The sequence below is a fragment of the Notechis scutatus genome, chromosome 5 (genome assembly GCF_049901735.1).
Source record: "Notechis scutatus isolate UNSWTSFEM ecotype Mainland chromosome 5, rNotScu1.2, whole genome shotgun sequence".
Taxonomy (NCBI): domain Eukaryota; kingdom Metazoa; phylum Chordata; class Lepidosauria; order Squamata; family Elapidae; genus Notechis; species Notechis scutatus.
Genome location: NC_142013.1, coordinates 53,470,269 through 53,496,447, shown reverse-complemented (window position 1 = coordinate 53,496,447; position 26,179 = coordinate 53,470,269). Strand labels below are relative to the sequence as shown.

The following is a 26,179-nucleotide window of genomic DNA, read 5'->3' as shown; positions in this document are numbered from 1 at the left end:
ATTTTTCAGTAATTAGGCATATGCAGTTAACCAGTACATTCGAAATGCATCAAAATCAAATCAATGTCTATCAGTATAACGTGCAAACCAATCCTTACAGATTCTGTTTTGTCTGAAACTCAGAACAAATAAAATGTTCTGTGTTGTTTCTGTCAAACTACAACCATTCTAGAAGGGTTTGGTAGAATTTTGGCAATGTGATATAATGCTTCTAGTTTGAAACTAAATATATTTTACCACTGTTGTACTGTACAGTATACATATTAAGTGGTCAAATCTAAAAAAGAAGCAAGTATGTTAATTAATATGCACAACATAATGTATTTTTCTCACCTGTACAGCAATCATCCTTGAATGGGGGTTGTTTCTTGCTAGAGATTTATTCTCTGTTATTATTTTGGTAACAGAACTGCATTCAGCATCATTACAATGATCCTCAATTTGGTCAGGATTATCTTTGTAAGTGTGACTGTCCGATTTCACTGCTATGCAAGGACTGTTCTGAAATGTATGTACTTGATCAGCTGTGATAAATTTACCAACATTACACTTGCTATATGTTGCTTCTTCTGAATCAGTATCAAGATAAGTGTTATAATCTGCATATATATAATTGGTTTGCTTAGAAATATCTGGCATCAATGGCACTTGAGTAAAAACTGGAGGTAGTCTCTCGTTTACATATTCTGAATGAATTTTATTCAGAATTATTGCATAATCGTCGGGTACAGTTGGAGACAAAGATATACTTGCCACTGGTGCAGTGTCAGTTGTCTGACTAGAAAAAGAATATGAGGAAGCAAAAGGACTAAATGAGGAATGGCTAGCAGTCACATATTCTAAATTATTTGGAGATGTTGAAATATAAGGCTTATTAATAAAAGAGAGAGGCTTAAATTCCTTAGCAGTTGGATTTAAACTGGAAATGCTATGGGAATTGTTTTTTTGACAGTATAGGCTCTCTGAAAAATTGTTTTCATCAATTTCAATGAGTTCTGCATTTTCCTGCAGCATAACTGCATGTTTCATCAATCCAATAAGATCATCCACCATAACAAAACGTAGAGATCCCAGAAGAAAAGATTTTAGACCACCAGCATTCTCCACTATCCTACGAGTGTCTGCTGGGAAATCTTCATATTCCCCAACTAATAGTGGATTATCAATTTCCATGGGACCATGTTCTTCCAAGATTTGAGAAAAATAGCTGTGAAAGTAATCAAAATATAATTTTATTACCAAAATAAGCATTCATAATCTGGATATATATGCAATTAAATTGCTCGAAAGTGTCTAGAACAATTGGCATTTAGGTAAGAAATGGAAAAAGTCTCTCATTCTTATAGTCCAAAGGAACTGCATTCAGAAATATTGTACATTATTCAAATAGATGGAGGCCAAAAAAAAGTGTATGTATAGAAATGATGCAGCCATAAAGTCAGCTGTTTGTTACTGATTTACCTTTAAATGGTCATTGTTACCAGAGTAACATAGAGTGGAAATCTTAAGAATCCCAGTTTGAAATATAAAAATATTTAAAAATTAGAAAATACACTTTGTCACTTTGTATTAAACACTACTGGGCTTTCAAAATATCACATGTTGTGGGAGAAGTTGGACAGTTTTTCTTGATACCCTAGATTGTCTGAATGCATCCTGAAATACCCACACTTTTGAAGGGAAGTGTTATAAATGTATGGCTCATTTGAAGTATTAAACAAACATGCAGAGATTTCAAGGAAATAGTCTTCTGGGACTGCCCTCCTTCCCTTTCCATGTTGCTAGTACAAAAGAGAACTGTAAACAAAGCTCAATGTTTGAAGCCAATACAATGGAACTTGTTCTATAAAGACAACTTGCAATTTAAGGCAATTAACAAACTTTGTATTAAATCCAGATATGGGAAGCAACAGATACTTTCATATATTGGTGCCAAGCTACAACAGGTCAACATAGTTTGGATAAATACTTTACTGGCAATTAAAAAAGAATTTCCAGTAAAAAATAAATTTACATAAACAGTAACTGGATCAACATAAAGAAAAATGAGATAAAGAACCATCTCACAAAGGCAGCACACAAGAAATAAAACGTTCTAAAGGATTCCCAATAATGAATGATCTTAAAAGCTAACTTTGATCAGCCACATAGCAATCCATAGCTGTGCCTAAAAAAAAAAAGTATGGCACATTTGAAACAGATCCTTGGTAGGCTTCAATAGATTTAGAAAGGAACGTCTCGTCATAAATTTAGCAAAAATACAAATGGGTTAACTTGTAACAATTAACAATTCTAATTCAATCAAACTCTTTCTCCAATCTTTTTGTTTAATAAGTAGCACTCAACTAAAAAGCAAAAATAAGAACATACTCATATAAGCTTTCACAAGTTGGATCTGGGTAACTGTCCAAAATTCTCTGATAACTGTTGTTAGAAGAAGCAGTATTATACAATGCTTCAAATATCACAACTTGTTCATGAAGATCATCTGGGATTCTAAAAGGCTCATGTGGATTCATAAAACTTCTGTTGAGAAAAAAATGTAAAAAATAATGCACTGTAAACCATGGTTTATCGTTAAATTGCTCGATCAGACCACTACAATGAGAATTCTCAGTATGACAAAATGAAAATAGGCCAATAGTTTATTATACTAGTTGCAAACTAATCTTAACTCCAATGTACAATTACAATAACTAGAAAAGACACGTGCATCTTTCCATTTCAATGGTGGAATGAAACCCTTTTTGCAGGTTCTTTTACTAGAACAGAGATTAATCTGGATTTTTTCACAATACTTGTACAGGATGCTGATGGAGTTGAATCTTATATATTCTAAAGGCTTTCATCAACATACAAAAATTAAGAAATAATGCTTTGATTGTATTTTCTTGTGCCTCTCCAACAATGAAGAAGTGTTTGATCCAGCATAAATTTCCCTTAGCAAAATAGAAAAGGAAGCAATATTTTGTTTGTCCCCCTCCTTCATTCATTATACTCTATTCTCTTCCTAAACCATTCCCAAAAGGAAGCAGAATATCAGCTTTTGAAAATCAAAGAGCTTTTCACTGCACATAAAATAGGACCATTTTGTATGTCTTACATTTGATAGAGCACTGTAGGTTTTATATGTTTTAAAGATAGATTATGGATGGATGAATGGATGGATAAATAGAGAGATAGATAGATAGATAGATAGATAGATAGATAGATAGATAGATAGATAGATAGATAGATAGATAGAGATATAGATAGATAGATAGATAGATAGATAGATAGATAGATAGATAGATAGATAGATAGATAGATAGATAGATGATAGATAGATAGATAGATAGATAGATAGATAGATAGATAGATAGATAGATAGATAGATAGATAGATGTAGATAGATATATCGATATGTATTTCCCTCAAAAATATTTATCTAAATCTAATTAAGGTTAGATTTTTGAAGAATGTATTTTCATGCACTACAACTTACAATGTATTTTCTTCAGAAAGTATATTGTCTTCTTCTTGAGTTACTGTACCAACTCCACCAGACACAACTAAAATAGCCTACATTAAAAACAGAAAAACTTGTTTAAAAGTAAAAACCAGGCAAACTATAATTAAAATTGACTAGGCTTACTAGCACACTGCAAACATCTTTGAATACATGAGTAAAAAATAGTATTTTATATCCATAGAATTGGTCAAAAATATTTATTTCTCAAAATTAGATATACATTTTTTTTAAATGCCAATTGTTCCTTTTGCACTGAATTTTGACATTATTTACAACTGCAGCCAACTTCAGTTGAACTTAGAAGCCAAAAGGACTAAAGTATTAATGATTGCTGTGAGGACTTCTTTTAGCTAACTCTTCAGGTATTATCCTTATGATTATTGATGAATAAAATCCAATTACAATTGCTTTGTTTGCTTTGATCCAGCCAAGACTTTGTTTATCAAATGAATTATGACTTAAACTTTTGTGTCTTATGATTGTAAAATTATATAATCTAATACAGGGCTGTCAAACTCGTGGCCCGCAAGTCAAATGCGTCACACCACTGGCCACACCATGCCCAGTTTAGCAAAAGAGGAAAAAATCCTGATATGTCACTTGATGCTGCCATGATGATGTGAGCTTGACACCCCTGATCTGATACATCAATATAACATTAACTTAAGGCTCATCAAGAAATTAACACATTTACCCTTCAGAATAAGGTTTTTTTTTTATGATGGATATTTTTGAGCACTTTCAAAAGTCACAATAATTCAACAGTGTTTAAACTATTATGTTAAGTTGCATTTCAATTAGAATATAAAAATATTTAAAAGCGAAAGCTTTTTTTGCATCAGATAGAAATGCCCATTTAACATGATATCTTCTGCCTACATTTTTGAAATATCTTTAAAAAAAAATTTCCCTGAAAATACTGTTACACATATTTTTAAACAAAGATATTATTATGAGTTTTTAATTAGCTGGATTTTTCCCCTTATATTCTTAACACCCTAAACAGCCAAAAATTGAGTATATCGTCATAAGATCAGATTTAAATATTTTGGAAGAAAATACCTTGGTACTCATCTGGGATTTGTTCCAGGAGATGCAATGAGTACTAAAAACAACAGATACCAAGCAAATCACATGTCTTACATGTGACCCTTTATTTCAGCCAGAAGTCGTAAGTCACAAGGCAGCCGACGCTAGCAAGTTCTATCTTGCGCATCAAATAATGGGAGAAAAATGACTACTGGAACAAGAGTTTGCTTCCAAATGCATTGAGTACCCAGCTCAAGAAATTTTGAAACAGTCTAGTACCAACACTACACATTGTTTTTGAAACACAAAATAAAACAAAACATACAAAAATGGTCCCAACCACTAAGCAGAGAGAAATGTAAAGAAAGCAAATGGTATTTTAGAGATTTAATATTGTGGATGTATTTTAAAACTGTTCACCTTGGATTCTTTTGATTTTTTCCGGTTTTTGTTTTTAACTTTGATAGCATTATTCTAGAAGAAGAAAGAAATTAAATGTTTAGCATTTACCATGTCACACCAATATATTATAGGGGGGAAACTGCTCTTTTTTCAGGCTAATGGTTTTTTTTAAAAAAATTGGTAACTGTGGGAACATTACAGGCTTCAGTATTGATCAATAATGAAAAAAAATCAGTGATCACTACTGTCAAAACATTACAATTACATATGAGAAATAAACAGATCCAGTATACTGGCTCTTTATTGTGTAAATAAGAAAACAGAAGCCTTGAATATATATGATCTGTGCTAAATCAGACCAAAGGTCCAGCTTCCAGCATTCTGTTCCCATAAAATGCTCTTTGACTCCCATAAACACAAGTAGATTAGTACCCTCCCTCATTTCTAATTTATTACATCTAGGACAAAACTGACAACATTTCAAACAATTATTAATGTATCTGGATCATGCTAAACCAAAAGCAATTTGCTAAATGTTTAAATGCAAACTGCAGGAAACTTTATTTTGACTAAAGCTTAACAAAACCTATCCCAAACTTACAGTATATTACAAAGCCCAAATCAGAGAACAGTATCTAATTCACATAAGCAGTACTATGGCAGTATAATTTCATGTTATAAATATGTTAGTTATATAGCATTGCAAAACTATGTGAAATAACGGTATATTATATAATCTCTGCCCCTACCAAATTAAGTACAAATATAACATTTCCTAATTTCTTACAATGACTAGCCAGTCTTCCCCCCAAATTCAAGTTCATTCTTTTTCAGTATATAGCCTTATCCTATATACATGGTGGTTTGTCAATCTATTCTACCAATGAAAACAGAAACAAGGCTCTCTCACACAACATGTGCTACTAGGGCATATTGTAGGGCTTAGAATGAAACTCAGCCCATAAACTGAATTCTCCTTCTGCAAATTTTTTCCCCAAGGAAGCTGGGAAAAATCACTCCCTAAATCATCCTCCACACATTGAAGAAGACATTAGGAGCTACTTCTGGCAAGAATATGAGATTTCCCATCCAATAAAAAGGCTCCCTTTTGCAAATGTTAGAGAAAACATTTCCAATTTCCAATAGCAATTTTTATATAAAATTTATTATTTTTTATAAAGAATAATTGAAATACTAAACATAATTCAATTTTAAAACCAGGCTCAAAATAATATGAATATCCAGATTATAACTACCTATGGTTAGCAGTACTATGGATACAAACAGAACAAAACTACAAGAGTAACCTAACTATATAATAAACACTAACAAAGAAGAAATTTTTGAGGACAGGATAAGGACTAAAGGAAAAAAAGGCTTAATAAAAAATTGGATGCTTCTGATATTTTAACTCTGAACACATGAGACTATCTTCTATGTTAATGTACGCCCCAGAAAATGTCAATTTTTGAGAAAAAGAGCTATTTTTAAAAAAGAATATATGAATTGTTTTTATATATGTTATCATCAAGCTTAAATTATATTTAAATAATGCATTTTATTTGCTTTGAAATTTATTAGCTTATTTGGGATTAGCTGTAAAATAATACAAGCAATGTAACACCAAATCTAAAATAGGAAAATTAACATTGTCTACTTCTTCTAAACTTCTTAGAATTATTAATACACATTTTAATTGCAACGGAGATAAACAGAAAAAACAAACTTACTGAAGTATTTTTTTCAGTATGTTCCTTCCTTAACACAATAAAAGGATTATCTATTGAAAAAATAAATTTTCTTTATTGGAAGAAAATAATATACAAAAAGAAGAAAGTATTCTTTTTTAAAAATCACTAAACTCCAGGACTCAACCCACTCAGATAGCACTTTTGCTTTGATAGTCAGAATTCAACAGTTATTCAAATAAGTGAATTAAAGACAAACAATAATTTCAATACAATATGCAAAATGGACTTAAAAACAGGATTCTTCATGCCTATGACTACAGAAATCAATAAACCAGCAAACCTGCCATTACATACACAACAAACATACAACTAAATCATAGTCAAGGGTATAATCAAAATGAACTTCCATCCCCATCAAAGACATGCTGAGACTTTATATACCCAACATTACCTATACATTGCTACAATTTGCCTAATCTCTATATCTGTATCACAATCTACCCCCTCACCCAAAACATTACTATTTGTAATGTTATGTGGGAAAATCTTGGGAGGAAAAGCCACAGCCTAGGCAATGACCTGATCAATGAAATGTGAGGCCAAAAGAAGAGGGGCATGAACCTTTTTCAGAAGAGACCTTCCCTCGTGTTTGGGAGAGGAAAAGTGAACGAGAGGAGGGGTACTTTCAGTTGCAAGGTTTTGTTAAAGTAATCTTAGAGTAAAGGCAGAGCTAGCACTCCTGTGGGTGCTTCCTATCTAGCCTGACATTACCTAAAAAAAACCAGCTATTTCTTTCTGCCAGGTTGTTTCTGGGGATTTCTTTCAAACTGATGACAAATATTTCATAAGAGTTCCTTTCATGCATCCTTGCACACTTACCCAGGTTATCAAAATAGTCATCTAAACATTGATGAAGAAATGGGAAACTCTGTCTATTTTCTTCTAATAACCACACTAAGCAGCGAAGTTCCATAAGTGACAACTCTTCTAAGTATTTTATTATTTCATCTACATCTTCAGATAAGCAGGTGAATGTTCTGCTGAGTTTAATACCATATTTCTCATTCCAGAAGACCGCTACTGAATTAAAATCAATCTGTAGAATGTAAGTTATATACTCTGAGAGAAAAAATTCAGTAGCTTTTAAACCTGAAAAATAATAGAAATAGTAATAATAATAGCACAGTAGTACTAATAAGTTTCATGTGAAGATTATCATTTATCATCTGGTCTACATTTATATATATATATCTTTCGGGGGGGGGGGGGCATGCTTGTGTGTGTTTGAATGATAGCCTGCTTATTATTTTGGAAAGTTTTGAATATTTTGGAAAACTTTTTGGAGAACACATTTAAGAATGCTATACTAGAGAATATTACATGAATTACTATTTTCGTATTACTATTATATAGTAAAAATAATTGTAAACGTACTTTTGCAGCACTCTTTTTCCTAAAAAGATACAAAAATAATAAAAATCTTCAAGTAAAAAAAAACCCATTTACTCTTTTGAAATAGATTATGATGGAGATACGGTACATGCTTTATTTTACAAAGTAAATAAAATAACTTTAATTTACATATAGTTTCTGGAAACATTCTGGTTTTAGATTAGTCATAATAAAAATGGCATAGATTTTAAGGGAGAAACAAAATCAGCGGAGTAAATGTGATAATTTCCATCTAATTCTTCTAGCTCCTAGCCCTGCATTGCCTTAACAAATTAAAAATCTATACAGAAGACTATTCTTAAAACTATTGAAATCATCTCATCGTAAATAACATATTATAATGAACAAATTAGAAAGAATTTCTGACAAGAAACTTAAAACAAAAAATTGGCAGCCAAGATACATTCTAGTCTCTCAAAATTAAGGGACTGTTTCATTTTGATCACAGTTAGTTATAAAAGATGTAATTATGCCTTCTTTGACATATACTTTATTTTCATCATATATATATTTGTTTTCTGAGGTTCTCGCGGGTATTTGTATGTGGATCTTTGGTTATTCGGGTTTTCTCCCACGTAAGATTGGAAGTATCTGAGCAGCGTTTCGATGAAGTCTCATTCATCATCTTCAGGCTTCTGTCTTCAGCTCTGTGCTTCTCAGAGTGAATGAGAAGCACAGAGCTGAAGACAGAAGCCTGAAGATGATGAATGAGACTTCATCGAAACGTTGCCTAGATACTTCCAATCTTACGCGGGAGAAAACCCGAATAACCAAAGATCCATATATATATAAATTTATATTTATATTTATATTTATATTTATATTTATATTTTATATATATACACACACACACACACACCCTAAACCACTAGAATATTAGGCCTATGAAAGCTTTTAAGAGTCACTTCACAAAGCAGATTAGCAAAAATGAAGCTCCTTTCTTTGAAGCACTTTGAAGCAGTTGCATCCTTGGCTGCTTTGAAAGCTGTGCTGGATTACCTCCCCATGCCTGTGTGTACAATAGGCACTTTGCTTTGTGGGAGGTCCCAGTGCAGAATACTACCAGGTGGCACACTGAGGGAATACCTTTTCAAGATTCATATAACCTTTTCTTTCTATATTTAAATATAGGTAGTCTTCAACTTACAACCAAAATTGGGCCCAACATTTCTGTTACTGAAACAGTTGCTCCATTTTATGAACTTGCCACAGTTGTTAAGCGAATCACTGCAGTAACACGGTGTTACGTGAATCTGGCTTCCCCATTGACTTTGCTTGTCAGAAGATCACATGACCCCAGAACACTGTAACCGTCATAAATATGAGTCAATTGCCAAACATCCCAATTTTGATCTTGTGACATGGAGATATTGTAACGGTCATAATTGTGAAAAACGGTCATAAGTCGCTTTTTTCAGTGACGTTACTTTGAAGGAAACTAACCAATGGTTGTAACTTGGGGACAACCTGTAATAACTTTTATTAAGAACAAAGCATAAGGGAATTTGCAGATCAGAATTGGTAAGAATAGTTCCAGGATTACAACAACTAAGAAAAGTCTCTTCTTTAAGATAAACTTCATTCATAAATTCCATGAGCTACAGTATTTATAGTTCTAGAATGAAACAATAAAGGATTTATTACAAGACTATAGAAAACATGACCATACCGTTATTATCAAGATGTTTCATCCAGTCATGTAGCTTAGGATCCACTTCTTCAAATTCACTTACAACATGTACAAAAACTCTTGTCTTCACTCTATCATTTTTAGCAATTAAAAGGCTTATGAGCTGGTCCATTATTTCAGCCGACGATTGACAACTTGTTGAAAAGAGTGCATAATCTTCTTCACTAAGTACCCACCATGAAAGCAATTCAATCAGAAGTTTGAAGACATCATGTATACCATCTTGTATAGTCTTTGTATACCGTCCAATAAGTTGCAGGACTGTATCCTCAACAAAAAAATTATTCGGAATATTTCCTAAGATAAAGCAAATACTGTGATGGACAAACTTTGATGATATAAAGAAAGCATAAATATATAGACATATGCAATTATTCTCAAAAGAAAAATCTATATTTAGATACCTTTAAAGCTATCATCTTTTGCCACAATGTTACTTCTGTGAAATACTTCAAGATTTCTGAAGGAGACTGCTTCTTTTATAAATTTTCTTCTTAGTTTTTTCTCCTGTTTTATTTGTAACTTCCTAAAACTGATGCAAACAATTAAGACTGAGCCTTACAAGACATTTAACAATATAGGCATATAAGTCGCCACTGAAAAATCAAAATCATCAATGCTTGGAATACATAAATTCTCTTGCCCAATTGCTGTAAGAGAAAGCAAAGAGAAACTAGCCAAAGAGCTACGTGAGCATAACAGGCATATAGACAGCTCTCAGGGAAGATAAAATTCAGAAGGACTTTGACAAGTAGGTGATGTAATTTTGAATATTAAAATGTGTCATCATTTATTAATTAAAAGGTACATGAACTTTAGTAACCTGGATAATTGTCTGTAGCCTAATACAGGCTAATATGGACATTTAAGATTTACACATCTAATATAAGTTTAATGAAATGACACATAAGATTTCAAAAGAACCAATTATAATGGCATCATTCCCACAAAGTTCTATTACATTCAACAGAATTAAACATGGTTAAAAAAATTTACGTTCTATGTAAATAATCATTAATAAAAGTCATAAATTTGTATGATTACTGATTGTATTTAGAGTACCATGTCCCATTCAAAACCAATATTCTTTTTCCAAATCTAAATCCAATTAAAAAAAATTTAAAGTTAATAAATGCTGATTTGTACAAGGCTTAGAAACTTTTGAACATTATTACGCATTAGCTCAAAGTGACTCAGAGAAGTCTTATTAACCTTGATAGGTAATTCAAGGCTGGAGGATTACAAATCAAAGTATCCACAGTTTTCACAGTCAAACTATCAGCAATATCTTTGTGTATCCTATTCTAAGAAATAGCATTTTTAATAACATTGCTATTTTATCTCTTCTTACTGGGAATATATTGTTTAAAAAAACCTGTTACCTGGAGTGTTTGGAAACTTACCTCGAGCATTTCTGTTTTAGAACAGGCCTTGGAGGATTCTTGGTTATTATTTTATGTTCAAACTAGGGAAGCAAAAAATACCAGATTTAAATATTCCTTTTCTTTAATATTATGTTATTGTAGTTTTTAAAGTGAAGGATATGCTGCTATGCTATTAGATTAATTCATATTAGTATCTTTACTAGGACAAGTATTATTTCATAAAATAAATTATATATTATTTTATTCAATGTTACAATATAGCTATTCAGCAGATTCTTTTCGTTTCAATGTTATCAGTGTTCTGCATTTCATCCATCATTTTTCTCGACTATCAAAATTAGCTGAAAATATTGTTATACAGGTAGCCTTCATTAATGATGGTCTTATTATCAATGGTTTGGCATCAGAGTTTTTTTTCCCCATCTTTGCAGTTGGAAAAAACTCCCCACCAGGCTTGGTATCCATAGTAATACCAGTTTTGATAAGTGGTTTTGCCTATAGGAGGATATTTAAAGTGGGGTTTGAAAGGGTGTCTGCTCCATACTGCTGCGTACAAAAAGGTACATGTAGCATGTTGAAGAACTACTCTTTACAGAAATTCATCCACTGAAATGGCAGGATACATACAAAACCCATCTGTATAATTTTTCAACAACCTAAGTTTTTTCAACTACTCTTCTCAGCTAGCCTGAGGTTTAATACCACAGACTGCTACTCTTTGAACTGCATTTAAGTGATTAGGGGCAAACTATATGTATATATATTTCTTCTTGTTTATTGCTCATCCAATCAGCATGGATCCCCCCACTGCCTTGGATGTTAACAGGAAGGAAGAAACGTTCTACTTTGGAGAAAGCAGGAGGATTCTGAAATGTACATTCTTGGATCCTTTTATTCATAACTGGTACAACAAACACATGACTAAATCCAAAATTCTTGTCTGCAGCAAAATAATATCTCAGCATTTTGATTCCACTGAAAGAAAGATTTCTTTAAAAAAGAATAACAACTATGTTTTATCACTACTTACTTCACATTTGACAATACCGGAAGAACTGAAGACCGTGATTTTAGAAATAAGGCCACTACAGTCTGGAGTGAAACACATCTCTTGAAGAATATCCTGTGGACGTTAGCAGAAAATGTATCTGTGGACAGGATTTCATTGCAAGATTTGTGGAATTAACATATTACTTTTGAATTTACACTGAATTTAAACACTGCATAAATGCCATAGCTATGGCATTATTTTATTATTTTGTTCCTGTTTCCTTTCAAATATTAATTTATACATTATTACTGCTGAATATTTACTGCACTATGAATAGATCCGTTTTTATTATCATCCATAGTAACTTAAATTCAAGGACTTCATAACTGACTGAGTTCAGGGTAGCTAAAATGTATTAGGTTGCAAACTTTATTATTAGTTTAATACAATCAAGGAAGAATGTACAAGAAATAATTCCTTCTCCTATAATGCTACAGTAAATGTAGTGGTTTATGGTAGAAAGTGGGAGACTGGGAGTGCTAGTTCCATCTTAGGCACAAAGCCAGCTGGATGACCTTGGGCCAGTCACTCTTTCTCAGCCTAAGGAAACAGGCAATGGCAACCACTTCCAAAAAAAATTACCAAGAAAACTGCAGGGACACTCCAAGAATCAGACATGGCTGAATAGGGAAAAAAGTTTCCCTTACATTATTTGAATGAATTGAAGCTTATATAAACCTGAACCATGAATTTCCCTTATGGATGAAAGCATTTTGATGATACAACAAATAATGATCATACAGATGCATATCAAGCATGCCTAACTTATGAAATTCCAGTTGATTCAATAAAAGACTAAGCAACATTCACAAAGAAGAGAATATAAAGAATTACCTTATCATTTTTATCACAATATTTTGCAGCTTTCACTTTTTTCCAGCAGCTTAAATGAAATTCTACTAGACACCGTTCACAGCAGACAATACGTATAAAACCCTGAAATTTGGAGAAAAATATTAACCCTGCAAAAATATGATGAAGCACGAATAAATAGTACTAGAAAAGTAATATGTCTTCCAAAAATGGCTAAACAAAGAGACAACATAATTAAAATATAATACCTTGAAATCCGGGTCATTAAAATATATTTGGATTTTATGTGCTTGGCATTGCTGATAACAACATAGTGCATCTGGTTTTGGGGGAAACTTGCATTCTGTAATACAGTCTTCCAATATGACCTAAGACCCCCAAAAAATCAAAGTTATATACTGTCACTTGTTCCCTGGAGATTATGTATTGCTAAGCACTGCTAAACTTAAGAACAACTTCAAAAGACTATATGTAAGACAAAAGAACAACATCTGTATACATCACACCTAAAAGTCCTTTTGAATTTATAATTGTATATAATTTATAATTTTGAATATATAATTGTTAAATACACAGTACCATAAAATAACACACTAAGTGAGAGATTGAATATTTTAATTTCAATTTTCAATATGGAGACATATCTTCACCAATTAGAAAATCAGTATGTCTGAATTTGCCTACTACCTTGGCAATTGTACTGTCAGTTAAAATTGACTCAAGGCTTTCAGCTTTATTAAAACAATGCAAGATGCCTTCTGTATTACCACAGTAGCATGGATATTTTAAGAAGCATTTTCTCAGTGAACTTATCAATTCAATCAGGTTAAAGACATTTGAAACATCATTTTTTTTAAATAATTGTCAACATAACCATCCTGTTCCTCAGCTAATAAGTGCTGATTTATTATGTGTAGGAAATCTTTTACAATAAGTAGGAATTCCCTCTGGGCCCAATTTAAAATGCAGATTTTTAAAAACTATTAAACATTAAATCATTTGGGTTTATTTGAAAGACATATATACTCATATAAGACTATCAGAATGCTAATAGATAACAAAGACAGAACTACTCATTTGACACAGGTTTCTTCAACAAAAAGGACTCTGCTAGCCTATGAAGAACAGTATGAGGTATGATTAAAGGATAAGATTGATAGAACCATGGTCAGGGAGTATCTATTGCTCTCAAAAAGTCTCAAATCTTTAGAGCCAGAGGCACTGCCTTATACAGTACTTTATTTAAAAAATTGAGGACTTTAACAATGCTAAAATATAATACACCGTGAAATCAAAAAGAAAATAGAAAGAAAAGAAACAACCTATTTTGTCTAGTGGTTGAGGCACCGGGGTAGAAAATGAGAGTGTATGAATTCCAGTCCCATTTTTGCCATGAAAGCCAGCTGGGTGATCTTGGGCCAGCCATTCTCTCTCAGCCCAACTCACCTCATAAGGTTGTTGTTATGGGGAAAATAGGAGAAGGAAGGAGTATTTGATAAGTTCACTGTGTTGAATTGTTTATGAAAATAAAGGTGTGATATAAATAAATAAAACACAAATACAAAAAGAAAAAGAGGAAGATAAAAGAATATTTAAAGTGACTCCTGATCCTCCTTGCAATAACTACAAGCACATGCAATATTTCTCCACCCTCTCTAACATTATGTACATAATTCACTTCTTCCCATATCCTCACCATCAATTTTCAAATCTAAAAATCATTGTCATTTATACCCAAATATCAGTATAAAGTCCATAATGTTTCCATAATTTTATAGAAATATCCCGCTTTTAATCCTGGTCAAACAAGTCAGTTTTTTTCTGATGAAAATCTTGCTGTCTAATTCATTCAGTTGTTATAATGTAAGTCCCATAATGCCATTTTCCCCCTCAGAATATTGTTATAAAATTCAGGGGAGAAATTTGGGACAAGTCACTGGGGAAATTAAAGAAGGAAATTGAGTTTTATTCAAATGTTTGTCTTGTGAAAACCACCTGCTTATACAGAGACATGATACTGACAGGTGCAGCTTCAGCAACTATTCTTTATATATATTTAATTATATATTAACTACCCTATTGCCTCTTCTCCATCTGCAGTGACAATTCCTCATCCGCATCAACATCATGGTATCATTGTTGCTGTTGTTTGATTAACCTTACCTAGACATCACCAGTCCAGCAACCACACATATAATTCAGCAGTGCATTACCTATACCCAGGTGTTCTGTTTCGCCTTTCCCCTTTCCCAAAAGATGTACACACACACACACACACAAACACAGGCAGGCAAGCTGGCTCGGACTTCACAGAGTTAATTCTTTGGAACTGATAATATTCTTGGCATTCCACCACGTCCTGCCTGCCAAGTCCGAACTGGCAGCAAATAAAGTTTTACTCATAGAAAATCACAAGGTAGTCCACAAAATAATCTTTCACGAAGAAAATCTGAAGTAAGGTTAAACTTTGTCCCGTACAAAGTTTAAGGAGAAAACACACCCATGTTTATCCCCTGTGGGGTGTGGCTCAATGACTCAGCTCACTCTCTGACCCTCCCACGCCTCCTACGTTGCTGCTCACATTTCTCCCTACGACGCTGCTTGGGGTCGAGCCAATACTCTTCCTCTTTACTCCCTGTCAGGGGCTGCTCCGACATGCCTTCCTCCTGATTAATCTCAGGCTGTTCCTCTCGGTTGTCTGATGGAACCTGAGGCATTACCAGGGAGGAAGGTCCTGGGGAGGAAGGCATTCCCAGTTCCTCCTCCTCATCTTCCAGGTCCTCTTCCTCTGACAGCATAGGCTCGGGAATCGGGGCCACAATACTCAGGCACAATTTTTGCAGGTTTATTTTAGCAGGAAGCAAGAGAGCAAAAACACATTTTTAAGAGCACATGTGAACTTTGCTGAAGCAACCTGCCTATCTCGCAGAGGTAACACAAATCCTTTTGAAAGGTAAAAGCAATTTCTAAAAGTCCTGCCTCCTGAAATGGATGGATAAAATCGTCTATGCCTCCACTAAACATGAATAAAAGCTCTTCTATTTGTTTGCAATTGTCATAATGATAAATATATTCTGGGAAGGCACTATGGGAGATGGCTTATAGAAATAAAAGTTCAATAAAAAGTACAAAAAACATTGTGACTTACTTGTAATGTTTCTGACCTTGTTTCTTTGATAACTACTGAAGTTGTAGGCCATGTCAGTACTCCAGGTACAATCTTAAGATTAACCATAGTTTTTGATTTCATGAATTGGTCTAAAGCTTCATAAAATCTACATATATATGAAAAGACTCATAGTTTATACAATTACAAAAAAACATTACATGTCATTTTTTTCTCCTTATCCTCTTAACAGTTACTATTATATATATATTTAACCATAGTTTAGTCTTTTTACAGTTTTCTGAGTTTGCACGATGCTCTGATGCATATATTTACAAGGTAGGCTGTGTTCATTTAATTTCCTAGCTAAATTGTAACTGGCTGGGTTGTGATTTAGAGTGTAATATAAATTCAGAAAAAGTATTCATAAAGTAATTAAAAGGAGGAAAATTAAGACAAATAGATTCCACTATCTAAACATACTTTTCCAGTCCTTTTATAGAACAGGCTTCCGGAATGTTATAACTGTTGCAGTGCATATAGAAAGTCTGCACACCCATTAAAATGTCAGAATTTGGGGTATGCACACTTATACAACCACATTATTATAGATATTTCTACTCTGATAGATTTCTGTTTGCTTTTCAGTTCAATTGTACTGCTTATGTGCTGTATTAAAGGTAGAAACAGTTCTGAAGTGATTTATCTTTCTATATCCACTGTAGTGTTAAGCTGCCAGCTCTTTGGCTAATCCTTTTTGCAGTGACAAGAGACAGTGGATTAATTCTCCTGTTCCCAGGTTTTTATTAGATGTCAAGAAGATAGCCCATCCTTTCCTTGGAGAGAAAAGCAGCAAAGCAATGAGGAACAAAACATATCAGGTCAAATCAATAGTGAAACCTGATTCAGACTTCCTTTTTGTCAGGAAATTCCAAACACTCCCCATTCCCTTTTTATTTTTATGAATACAGTGAAGTTGACTCTTTCTAGAGGCTAAGAGACAGAAAACAATTGGAGGAGGAGAAGGGCCTTGAGTTGGCTCTGAAATTGTCAAATAAAATAAAATAAATTGATAACAAATGCTTATTAATCAATTTCTGTATATGAATGTTTCAACCGATTATACCACTATTATTGTACTACTCACCGATTTTGTCTCAAATATACTTTTCCAATTCCATAATGTGCCAAGCAGTTGAATCTCACTTTCTGATATTGCTCAATTATTTTATCAAAATGATATTTGGCTTTACTTAGTTCCTGTGGAAGAAATGAAAGAGATAAAAAGCACTGTGCAAACATTCAGATACACAAATGTCATTTACTGTACAATTGATAAGTAAAGAATGAATGAGGCATATAGTTTGTGGTTTTTATTCTATCAATTAGCACCAATTGATAAATTCTGCTTTTGAAAGCAGTTTATCTTAGCAAAAGAAATGCTATGATAAATAGTAACAATAACAATACTTTTGAGACCAGTTCTGTTATGTGTGTAGATTCCTCAGATGCACATTAAGCTGATCTAAGAGAAAATAGACTTTGGAAGCTTTCAAACATCTTTCCATTATAGAAACACAAACAATTAAGAAGAAATTGATGAAGATCATATTGTACAAACAACGATTAATAAAATAATGCAGCACTTTTTTCTCAAATGTTCAACTACTCAACTTCTTTAAATGATGATATATCATAAGAAATATAAGTATAGTCATATTTCATGCTAAGAATTATTGTCTTCCTTTATACTTTTTTTTCTAAGCAATATTTCAGTTTTGGTTAAAAAAAAATAGCTGTAGCAACTCTGATGTAAGAAAAGAGCTGAAAAAAGCAAAGAGCATTACTCAAACTAATTTCATGCCCATTTAAAGCATCTTACATTCATACTTTCCTATGTTAGGTAGGTAGGTTGTAAAAAACATCATAGCTTGAAGCCTTACCTCAGGCTGTCCTATTCCAAGGAGAGCACTGGCATATCCATATATGATCACAACATAATCAACAAGAGCAAGGTTCAGACACTGCAATGATTAAAAAAAATACTAGAAGATGTGTAAATGTTTATTGTTAACATATTCTGGCAGAAATACAGGTTTGATCATACACAATACTGAAGCATAATACAACTCTTTGCCTTTTGCTACTCTTCCATCCCTTCCTTTCTCCTGTAGCTTAGAATGAGATACAAACTCGGCCATTATGAACAAACGTTTAGAACACCTTGAACTAGCAATTAACACATCTGATATGAGCTAATGGGTGTCAAATGGGTGTCTTGAAAAATATCCTTGTTTATACTACTGAAAAGTGTGAAAGTATGAAGTCCTTGGTGCTCTCTGAGCGTAGTTGTTTTCTTGCGGGTGTCTCATTACCTGACTAGGTTAACATCTTTAATGCTACAGGAGAGCAGGGTTTGCCCTCTGTTTATATACAGTAACTTGCCCTGTCAGTGTTGATGTGGGTGCTGAACGGTTCAGAAAAAATAGAACTGCAATCTTCTATTGAAATGCTATTCACCAAGATGATTATTCTCATTCAGTTCATGTTTGTTTATCTGTACGTGATTTCCAACTGTGGCCAGCTATTTGTTAAGATATTAATTATCCTCTGTGTTACTACTTCATTTCTTAAAAAAATACCTAGACTTTCTGAAAACTTATTCTTTTAAAGATTATTTTATCTTAATTTAAATACTAAAAAAAAATCACTGAAATAGTTTTATTCCATCTATAGGAAAAATACAGATTCTGGAAGAATATGAATGTATATTAAATTAGTTGTCTTCCAAAGAAACAGAACTTGTAATATCTCAAGACTTCCATCATAAGGGAAAAATATCAAGGCTGGTGTGGCAGGAAAAAATGGCTCCAAGTTAGGGAACCATTACATACTGTAAACAAAACTGCCTTCCAAATATATAAAGGGTCTTGCCAAATATCCATTAATTTGGAAGCTTAGGAAAAAGAAGCCCATAGTTAAAATCTATACTGTATAAACTCTCTGACTTTTATGTACTGCAATGGGTGATCAACTGCTATGTTTGTGCAAGTTGTGTGCAAGTTACTAATTTATCTTAATCACGATAGGGAGATTGATATTAAATCTACTCAAGAAGTAACTTCAGAGCTACGTGTTTGGAGATTTAAAGCCAAATGATAGTATGCACTCTCACATTCAATTAAAAATTAGTTACTTGCTCCCGCAATTAGCTACTTGCTCCTACAATTTTTAGTCTATGGATTGTCTATCTAACTTACAGAAAAAAATAAAACTCTTTCAGAACTGTAGGAGCCGGCCATTATGCAGTATCATTTTGTAGACAGTATATACTCATAGAAGAACATAAATGCATTCTGTTTCTTTGGCAAAAGGTCAAAACAAACAAATCCAGGCATTTTGCTAAATGTATCTGAACACATTCATTGCCATCAATTACCAGGAAGGAACAAATTCAAGCAGTTGAGAGGTATCATATACAGATATTCCTAAAGGAATCACAGATGTGTGAGTGGAACACACACAAACCATTTTTGAATAAAATTACCTGCTTTGACCCAAATTGTCTATAAAGTTCTAGAGCAAATATAGTTTGTTCCAAGCCTTTCTCCATCCAGAACATTTTGAACTGTGTTTTACATATTCTTCTTATAATTTGTTAATTGACAGATTTTTTTTTTACCAATATCTAATTATATTTTCTGGCATCAATATATTTAATATAGGAAGTCATAAGCTTCTTTATAAATATATCATTGTAATAGCATTTTGGGAAAAGTATACATAGCGTATTTCATTAAGAAGTAAACATTACTGTAAGCAGATTATAGAATTATTTCTGTTACCTGTAGTTGAGACGGATCTAGCATATTTAAAGGTAATGCAAATGACTGTTCAGCACTGTGAAAGCATTGATTCATTAAAGATGTGGATCCATTTTTCATATATGTCTTCAACATTTCTAATGAAAGTATTACATCCCCCTACAAAATCCAAAATAAGGACAGTTGTTTTTATCGTATCAAAAATTCTTTGTAGTCTAATTAAGAAAAATCCTCTAGGAAACAAACTTATATCCTATACAGGCAATAACCCTTCAGCAGAATTGCAACTGCATGAGCAATAAGAATGGAAATGATAGTCTAATAATATAAACAGGTCCGCACATTGATCAGTCCCACCCTAAAGGTGATACCGCATGTGCCATAGCACATACAGCACCTTTACATGATTGTCCCAAATGAAAAAAAAAATCACAAAAATCTCACAAACTAATCAAAATTTTACATTTGTGGATCATCCTAGGAAAATTATTTATTGATTTAATTTCAATTTAGGTTTTCTGTTGCTTTAATGTTATACATTCACAGCATAAAATAGTCCTAATCCCTATTGTATGACATACACAAAGAACCCTCAAAATTCTTCTTGAGTTAAAGACCTACATTTTTTTCTTGCAAATAAGAACAGATTCATTGAATGGAAGTTACTTTATTTTTTTCATCATGAATAAATTTCCATTCCTTTATGTTTGAAAAAGATTATCTTGCTATATATCTTACAGCTCTACAAGTCTCTTCTACTCAAATTTATTGTAACCTACTATAAAAGCTATTAGAATAAAAAATAGATGTAAATACAGTAAATACAGGTACAATAATTGGTAGCAGAATCTCAGTCAGAGTGAAGTTGTCATTAAGCTAGATGCCCACATGACCATTTTGCTCAATGATCACAATCTCACAATCATCCCAGCTCTCCCAGTTGCAGTCATTGAGCAAAGTGGTCGTCTAGGCACCTAGCTTCATGACCATTTCACTCAGTGATTAAGATTCTGGTCCTAATTATGGTCATAAGTCAAGGACTACCTCTACCCACATCTATTTTATATTCTCATAGCCTTTATATTAAAAGATCCTGGTTTGTTTCTGCAGACTGGAGAAAATTTCCATCCCACCCCACCCCAAAGCATAGAGGAGAGAGGAAATCCTTCGGCAGGCAGTAGCAGCTTGCAATCTTCCTTGCTACATTCGCCTTTAACTTTCTGGCGAGGCCGACACAAAAGAATGCAAATAGTGATGGCATAACCGTGGGGTGCTTGGCAACCGGTTGTAAGTGCAAGGACTCTGATCACAATAACCTGATTGCAGGGCAATGTTTATGATGGACAGAAGCACCTTTCTGAGTTCAGTAATTAAACAACTGGTTTTAAGTCAAGGACTACCTGTAAAACCCTAGGTAGTAAAGCAGACATGAGAGGTTTCCTGGCTTTCAAAAAAGACGAGATCCCTTCTTTCTATAGAATATTTCTAAAGACTAGCTGGTCCAGAGAGACACGCTGAACTATACTGAGCTTTACCCGATAATGAAAATTGTATTTATTTATTTAATTAATTTCTACATCAAGAAATTATCAACAAAATTGCTTAATATAAACATCAGCAGTTTAATGATTGTCAAGATTATTGTACAACTCTGTCAGATCTTTCATCAATTTAATAATCATATATTCTATCCAGTAAGCTTTCCATAATCAGTAAATTCATATGCTTGCTGTTATATATTTAAAAAATAATGTATTATTTATTCTGTTACCTGTTGCACATTTCCACACTGAAAGTTATATTTCTCTACAACTTTTTTAGAATCAGTTTTCAAATTCAGTTGTTCTCTGCAATTAAAACAATTTAAGAATCATATTCTTGTTTAAGAACTTGATTTTCATTCTCTAAATCTCTGAAAAATGTATTTTTACAGACCATTTATTGCATACTTCTCTCTTGGGATTTGAAAGAAATAAGAGAAGTGATGTTGATGAAAAAGAATGCTGAAATGCCTTTCTTAAAAATAAAGCATCTGACTATTAAACAAGGGATTTGGGAAATATATTACTGATATATGAAATATGGAATATTTAATTCCCTGATTTACAGTTAAAGAATAATAAAACGTTTTTTCCTTGTATACAATGTATAACTACTGAGAAACTCTAAAAATAATTTATTTATTTTAGAATGTAAAGAAAGTAAAAATTGTGGATCAGTCAATTAGTTCTAACAATGAAATAAGATCTTAAGGACACACTAAAATTGCATTTAATTCTTCAGTGAACTCATTCCCACTTTCTTACTTCAAGTATACCGTGGAGAAGCCAGGCATTATCATTACTTCTTAAAGAAAAGCTCTTAGGTAGGTATACAGGCATATTGTGTTAATTCTAAATATAAATATGTCACAGTAATTGATTCTGCAATGTATAGTATTTGTGTTTTTATTAAAAGATGCATGAAAGACACTTGCATCTTTTAATGAAAGAAGTTTGAAAATGCACTTCAAAAATATAAATTTATCTGCAAATCTTTAAAGCAATTAACATTAAAAGATAATATAGAATTAAAGTTCTATGTGCCATCAGAGCATTGCTGCTGCATCTGCTCTGACTACATAATACAAAAAGAACATTTACTTCATCTTTTCAGAATCATCCATCTGGCTTCTTTGCTTTTGTGGATTTTCACTTACTTCTGGTACTAATAAGGGGGAAAAATGCATATTGTTACTTATTTTAAAAAGAATGGCATACTTAAGATCACATTTGCAACTATTATTCCTAAGAATATAAGGAGCGATATGGAAATAAGTATATAAAGAAACAAAGTACCGTATTTATCGGCGTATAACACGCACAGGCGTATAACACGCATCTTCATTTTAAGAGGGAAATTTCAGGAAAAAAAATTACATTTCTAAATAAAAACTTTGAAGCAAAATAAGGGTAGCTCAGAACTTTTTTTTTATTAATATTATTACCACTTATAAGGTAAATCAGTGGTCCCCAACCTTTTTGTACCAGGGACCGGTTTCAAGCAGAAAATTTTTGCAAGGACCGGGGGAGAGAAGAGAAGGAGGCTTCGCTCTCTCGCTGCTCCACCATCCAAGGAAGAAACTGCTTCAAAGAAGCGGGGGCTTTTCCTGTCGCCGCAGCTATTCCGAGCGCCCGTTTCACCCCCACTCCCACCCCGCGCGCTTCAATCCACAGTGTCCCATTCTGCCTGCCTGCCTGCCTGCCTTAGTTTCTGGTTGTTTGGGAGCAGCTTCGGCTGAGAATAATAACTATTCGCCTCTTTTACTCAGCCGAAGCTGTTTCGATTCAACCATTAACGAAGGCAGGCAGGCAGGCAGAACGGAGCACTGCGGGCGGGCGGGCGGGCGGGCGGACGGGGTGGGGGTGGGGGAGAAACGGGCGCTTCAGGGAAGCTGCGGCGACAGGAAAAGCCCCCCCCCGCTTCTTTGAAGCAGTTTCTTCCTGTGCTGGTGGAGGAGCGAGAGAGCGACTGAGAGAGCTGACCCAGAGAGAAGGACAGGCTTCGGTTGCTTCCTCCCTCCCCTTCTTTCATTTGTGTCCTTGATCCCCGATCCCAGCAGCATTCACCGAAGGCTTCTTAACATTATATCGGCGTATAACACGCATACATCATTTGCCCCCTATTTTCAGGGGGGAAAAAGTGTGTGTTATACGCCGATAAATACGGTACATAGAATCATCTAATCACACTGACAATTACAAATCTTAATGCTTAGAAACATGAATATAATTGGTTCAAAGACATAGTATTTAACATTGATCATATGCATTTAGACATACAATCTTACATCAACTGTTTCAAATCTTTCAATTTCACTAGTTATTTTATTACTAGGAGTCTCTCATTTTAAGTACATATAACTTTAGAAATATATTAACTTACCTGCTGTAAAAACTGATAAATGATCTATGTTTTCTCTAGTTTTTGTATTTCCGACCATCTGATAATTAAAAAAAACATGTAATTTTATATTTTATGTATCAAACACATCCAGACGAAAAGAATTTAATCTAAGCATGCAGGAAGGCCTCGATTTACAAGAGTTCATTTAGTGACCGTTCAAAGTTACAATGGCACTGAAAAAAGTGACTTATAACTATTTTTCACATGACCATTACAGCATCCCCATGGCCATAGGATCAAAATTCAGATGCATGGTAACTGACTCATATTTATGAAGATTGTAGTGTCTCAGGGACATGTGGTCATCTTTTGCAACTTTCTTACAAGCAAAGTCAATGGGGAAGCCAGATTCACTTAACAACCATGTTACTAACTTAAGAAATGCAGTGGTGTACTTAAGAACTGTGGCAAGAAAGGTCATAAAATGGGGCAAAATTCACAAGAAATATTTCACTTACCAACTGAAATTTTGGGCTCAATTGTGGTCATAAGTCAAGGACTACCTGTATTTTTATTTAATTTTGGAAGGCATCTCTCAGAGCTAAAATGATCCATTGATCTGCATTTTAAGCTTCCTAGATAGGGTTAAAACAATAAAAGTCTTCCTCTTATTAATGAGTATTGTCCCTACGATATAAATACAGTGTCACCGCCTCCTTTATCTGTACGTAAAGGGAAGGGCAGCAAATAAGATTTGTTGGACATGCTGTTATGGATTCTGGTTTTATTTGAAGAATAGTCGGGAAAATAGTTTTTTTCAGAATGAGAGACAGTAAATGTAGTATATATATATAGCATCTTGGTGCTTGGGATTCCAAAAAGAAAAAGATACATACTGACAGAAGGCAAGCCTTGACAATCTACAATGAAGAACAGAAGCCACATTCCCAGTTATAGTAAAAAAAAAAAAAAGACTGAGAAGAATATCTTGCAAAAATATCCAGAGTTTGGCAGTCTTAATCAAACCAAATAGCAATCTCTCGGAGGAAGAACCCCTTCACACTGGAAATGTCACTGTTGGTTATTTTTTTTTAAAAAAAATCTAATGTGCTTCCCCCACCTCACACACACCCCCTTTAAACTTTAACTGAGGCAAGATTGGTATGGCTCTGCTATGAAACTTGTCTTCGGGTAAAGAGGGGGCGGGGGGGGGGAGGAGTACAGGCAGAGACATCTAATTACAGTTTTGGAAGGTAAAAGCCCCTATGACACCCATCCCCACAGCCAGGTCACCCATTCCCCAGCCACCTTTGATCCACTGACAACTTCAAAACCACTCTACTGTATTTTTGGCATTTATACTTGGGCTGAAAACGATGAAGAGTACCTCACTGGCTCCATCAAAGAAACAAATTCCTCTCAAGATAAGGAAAAATCACACTAGACCTTCTCATAATACATTTACACTTAAGGAGGCATCTACACATCTAAGGGCAATCCTCCTTCCCCCCTTGAGCCTCACATATCCTCAGGGCAACATCCTAATATACACATCCTCATGATCAAAGCCCAGGGCAGCAGCATCTCAATCTGCACATCTAAACACCAAAGCCAGTTGTCAATATATAACAAATCCTGTTTCTGGAGAACAGTTTCTCCAGCACTGCTTGGAGTCTGTGATTCCATCCTGACTTTGACAGACCTCACAAGATCATAAGGCTCCTGCTGACAGCAACTCAGACAGAAGATCAACCAATTAGTTTTAAGCAGAGAGGTTTAATGAAGATCCAGAATCAGAGACTTGAAGTTTGAAGATCTGGGAGCCTAGTCAAAAGACAGGAGAACAGATTCTGCAGCCATTGTTTGATAAGTATAGTGGCTGGAAGTTCATTGAGGCTTTTTATACTCTCTGTGGAAAACTATCTACCAAAACCACAACTTATTGTTTACTTCTATTTTTCCTGACATCATCAGAATAAGTCTGGAAATGAAGGACTCATGAGGGCAGATTTTTTTTTTAATGGAGTGAAATAAACACATTTCTAAGGCACTATAATAGTGAGAAACAAGCAAAGAAGAATGCTTGAGATAAATTGAAGTAGAAAACAAGCCAATGCCTGCTCTAACCAAATAAATTGGAAGGAATAGCAGAAATCCCACTGATACTTGATTCCTATTTTCCAAGCAAATGTAAAAATCAATTCCCCCTTTGATGCTGGACAAAAGGATAGATTCATGCCTGTTATAATTTTAGAATTTTCCCTCTAAAAAGGTTCATTAATGGAGAATGCTGTTATTATGTATAGTAACGTGAGAGATTTTAGATAGTTTCTCAATATT

The 26,179-nt window shown here is 33.7% G+C and overlaps 1 protein-coding gene across 4 annotated transcripts in view; it reads right to left on the bottom strand.

The window, feature by feature from the left end:
- The window catches only part of TTC3 (tetratricopeptide repeat domain 3), an 85,517-nt gene that overhangs the window by 24,263 nt on the left and 35,075 nt on the right, over window positions 1-26,179 (bottom strand). For 3 of the 4 annotated variants that reach the window (XM_087966755.1, XM_087966757.1, XM_087966756.1), the window contains 19 exons: window positions 23,879-23,936; window positions 22,597-22,654; window positions 21,726-21,801; window positions 19,976-20,113; window positions 18,074-18,154; window positions 17,278-17,390; window positions 16,173-16,299; window positions 13,273-13,392; window positions 13,046-13,147; window positions 12,191-12,283; window positions 11,179-11,240; window positions 10,180-10,307; window positions 9,755-10,072; window positions 7,513-7,782; window positions 6,673-6,722; window positions 4,961-5,014; window positions 3,485-3,561; window positions 2,371-2,526; window positions 334-1,207 (listed from right to left, as the gene is read on the bottom strand). In XM_087966755.1, coding sequence (XP_087822881.1) covers window positions 334-1,207; window positions 2,371-2,526; window positions 3,485-3,561; window positions 4,961-5,014; window positions 6,673-6,722; window positions 7,513-7,782; window positions 9,755-10,072; window positions 10,180-10,307; window positions 11,179-11,240; window positions 12,191-12,283; window positions 13,046-13,147; window positions 13,273-13,392; window positions 16,173-16,299; window positions 17,278-17,390; window positions 18,074-18,154; window positions 19,976-20,113; window positions 21,726-21,801; window positions 22,597-22,654; window positions 23,879-23,936 — 2,955 coding nt within the window. The remainder of the gene's footprint in view (window positions 1-333; window positions 1,208-2,370; window positions 2,527-3,484; window positions 3,562-4,960; window positions 5,015-6,672; window positions 6,723-7,512; window positions 7,783-9,754; window positions 10,073-10,179; window positions 10,308-11,178; window positions 11,241-12,190; window positions 12,284-13,045; window positions 13,148-13,272; window positions 13,393-16,172; window positions 16,300-17,277; window positions 17,391-18,073; window positions 18,155-19,975; window positions 20,114-21,725; window positions 21,802-22,596; window positions 22,655-23,878; window positions 23,937-26,179) is intronic. The other variant, XM_087966758.1, reaches the window with a different exon arrangement.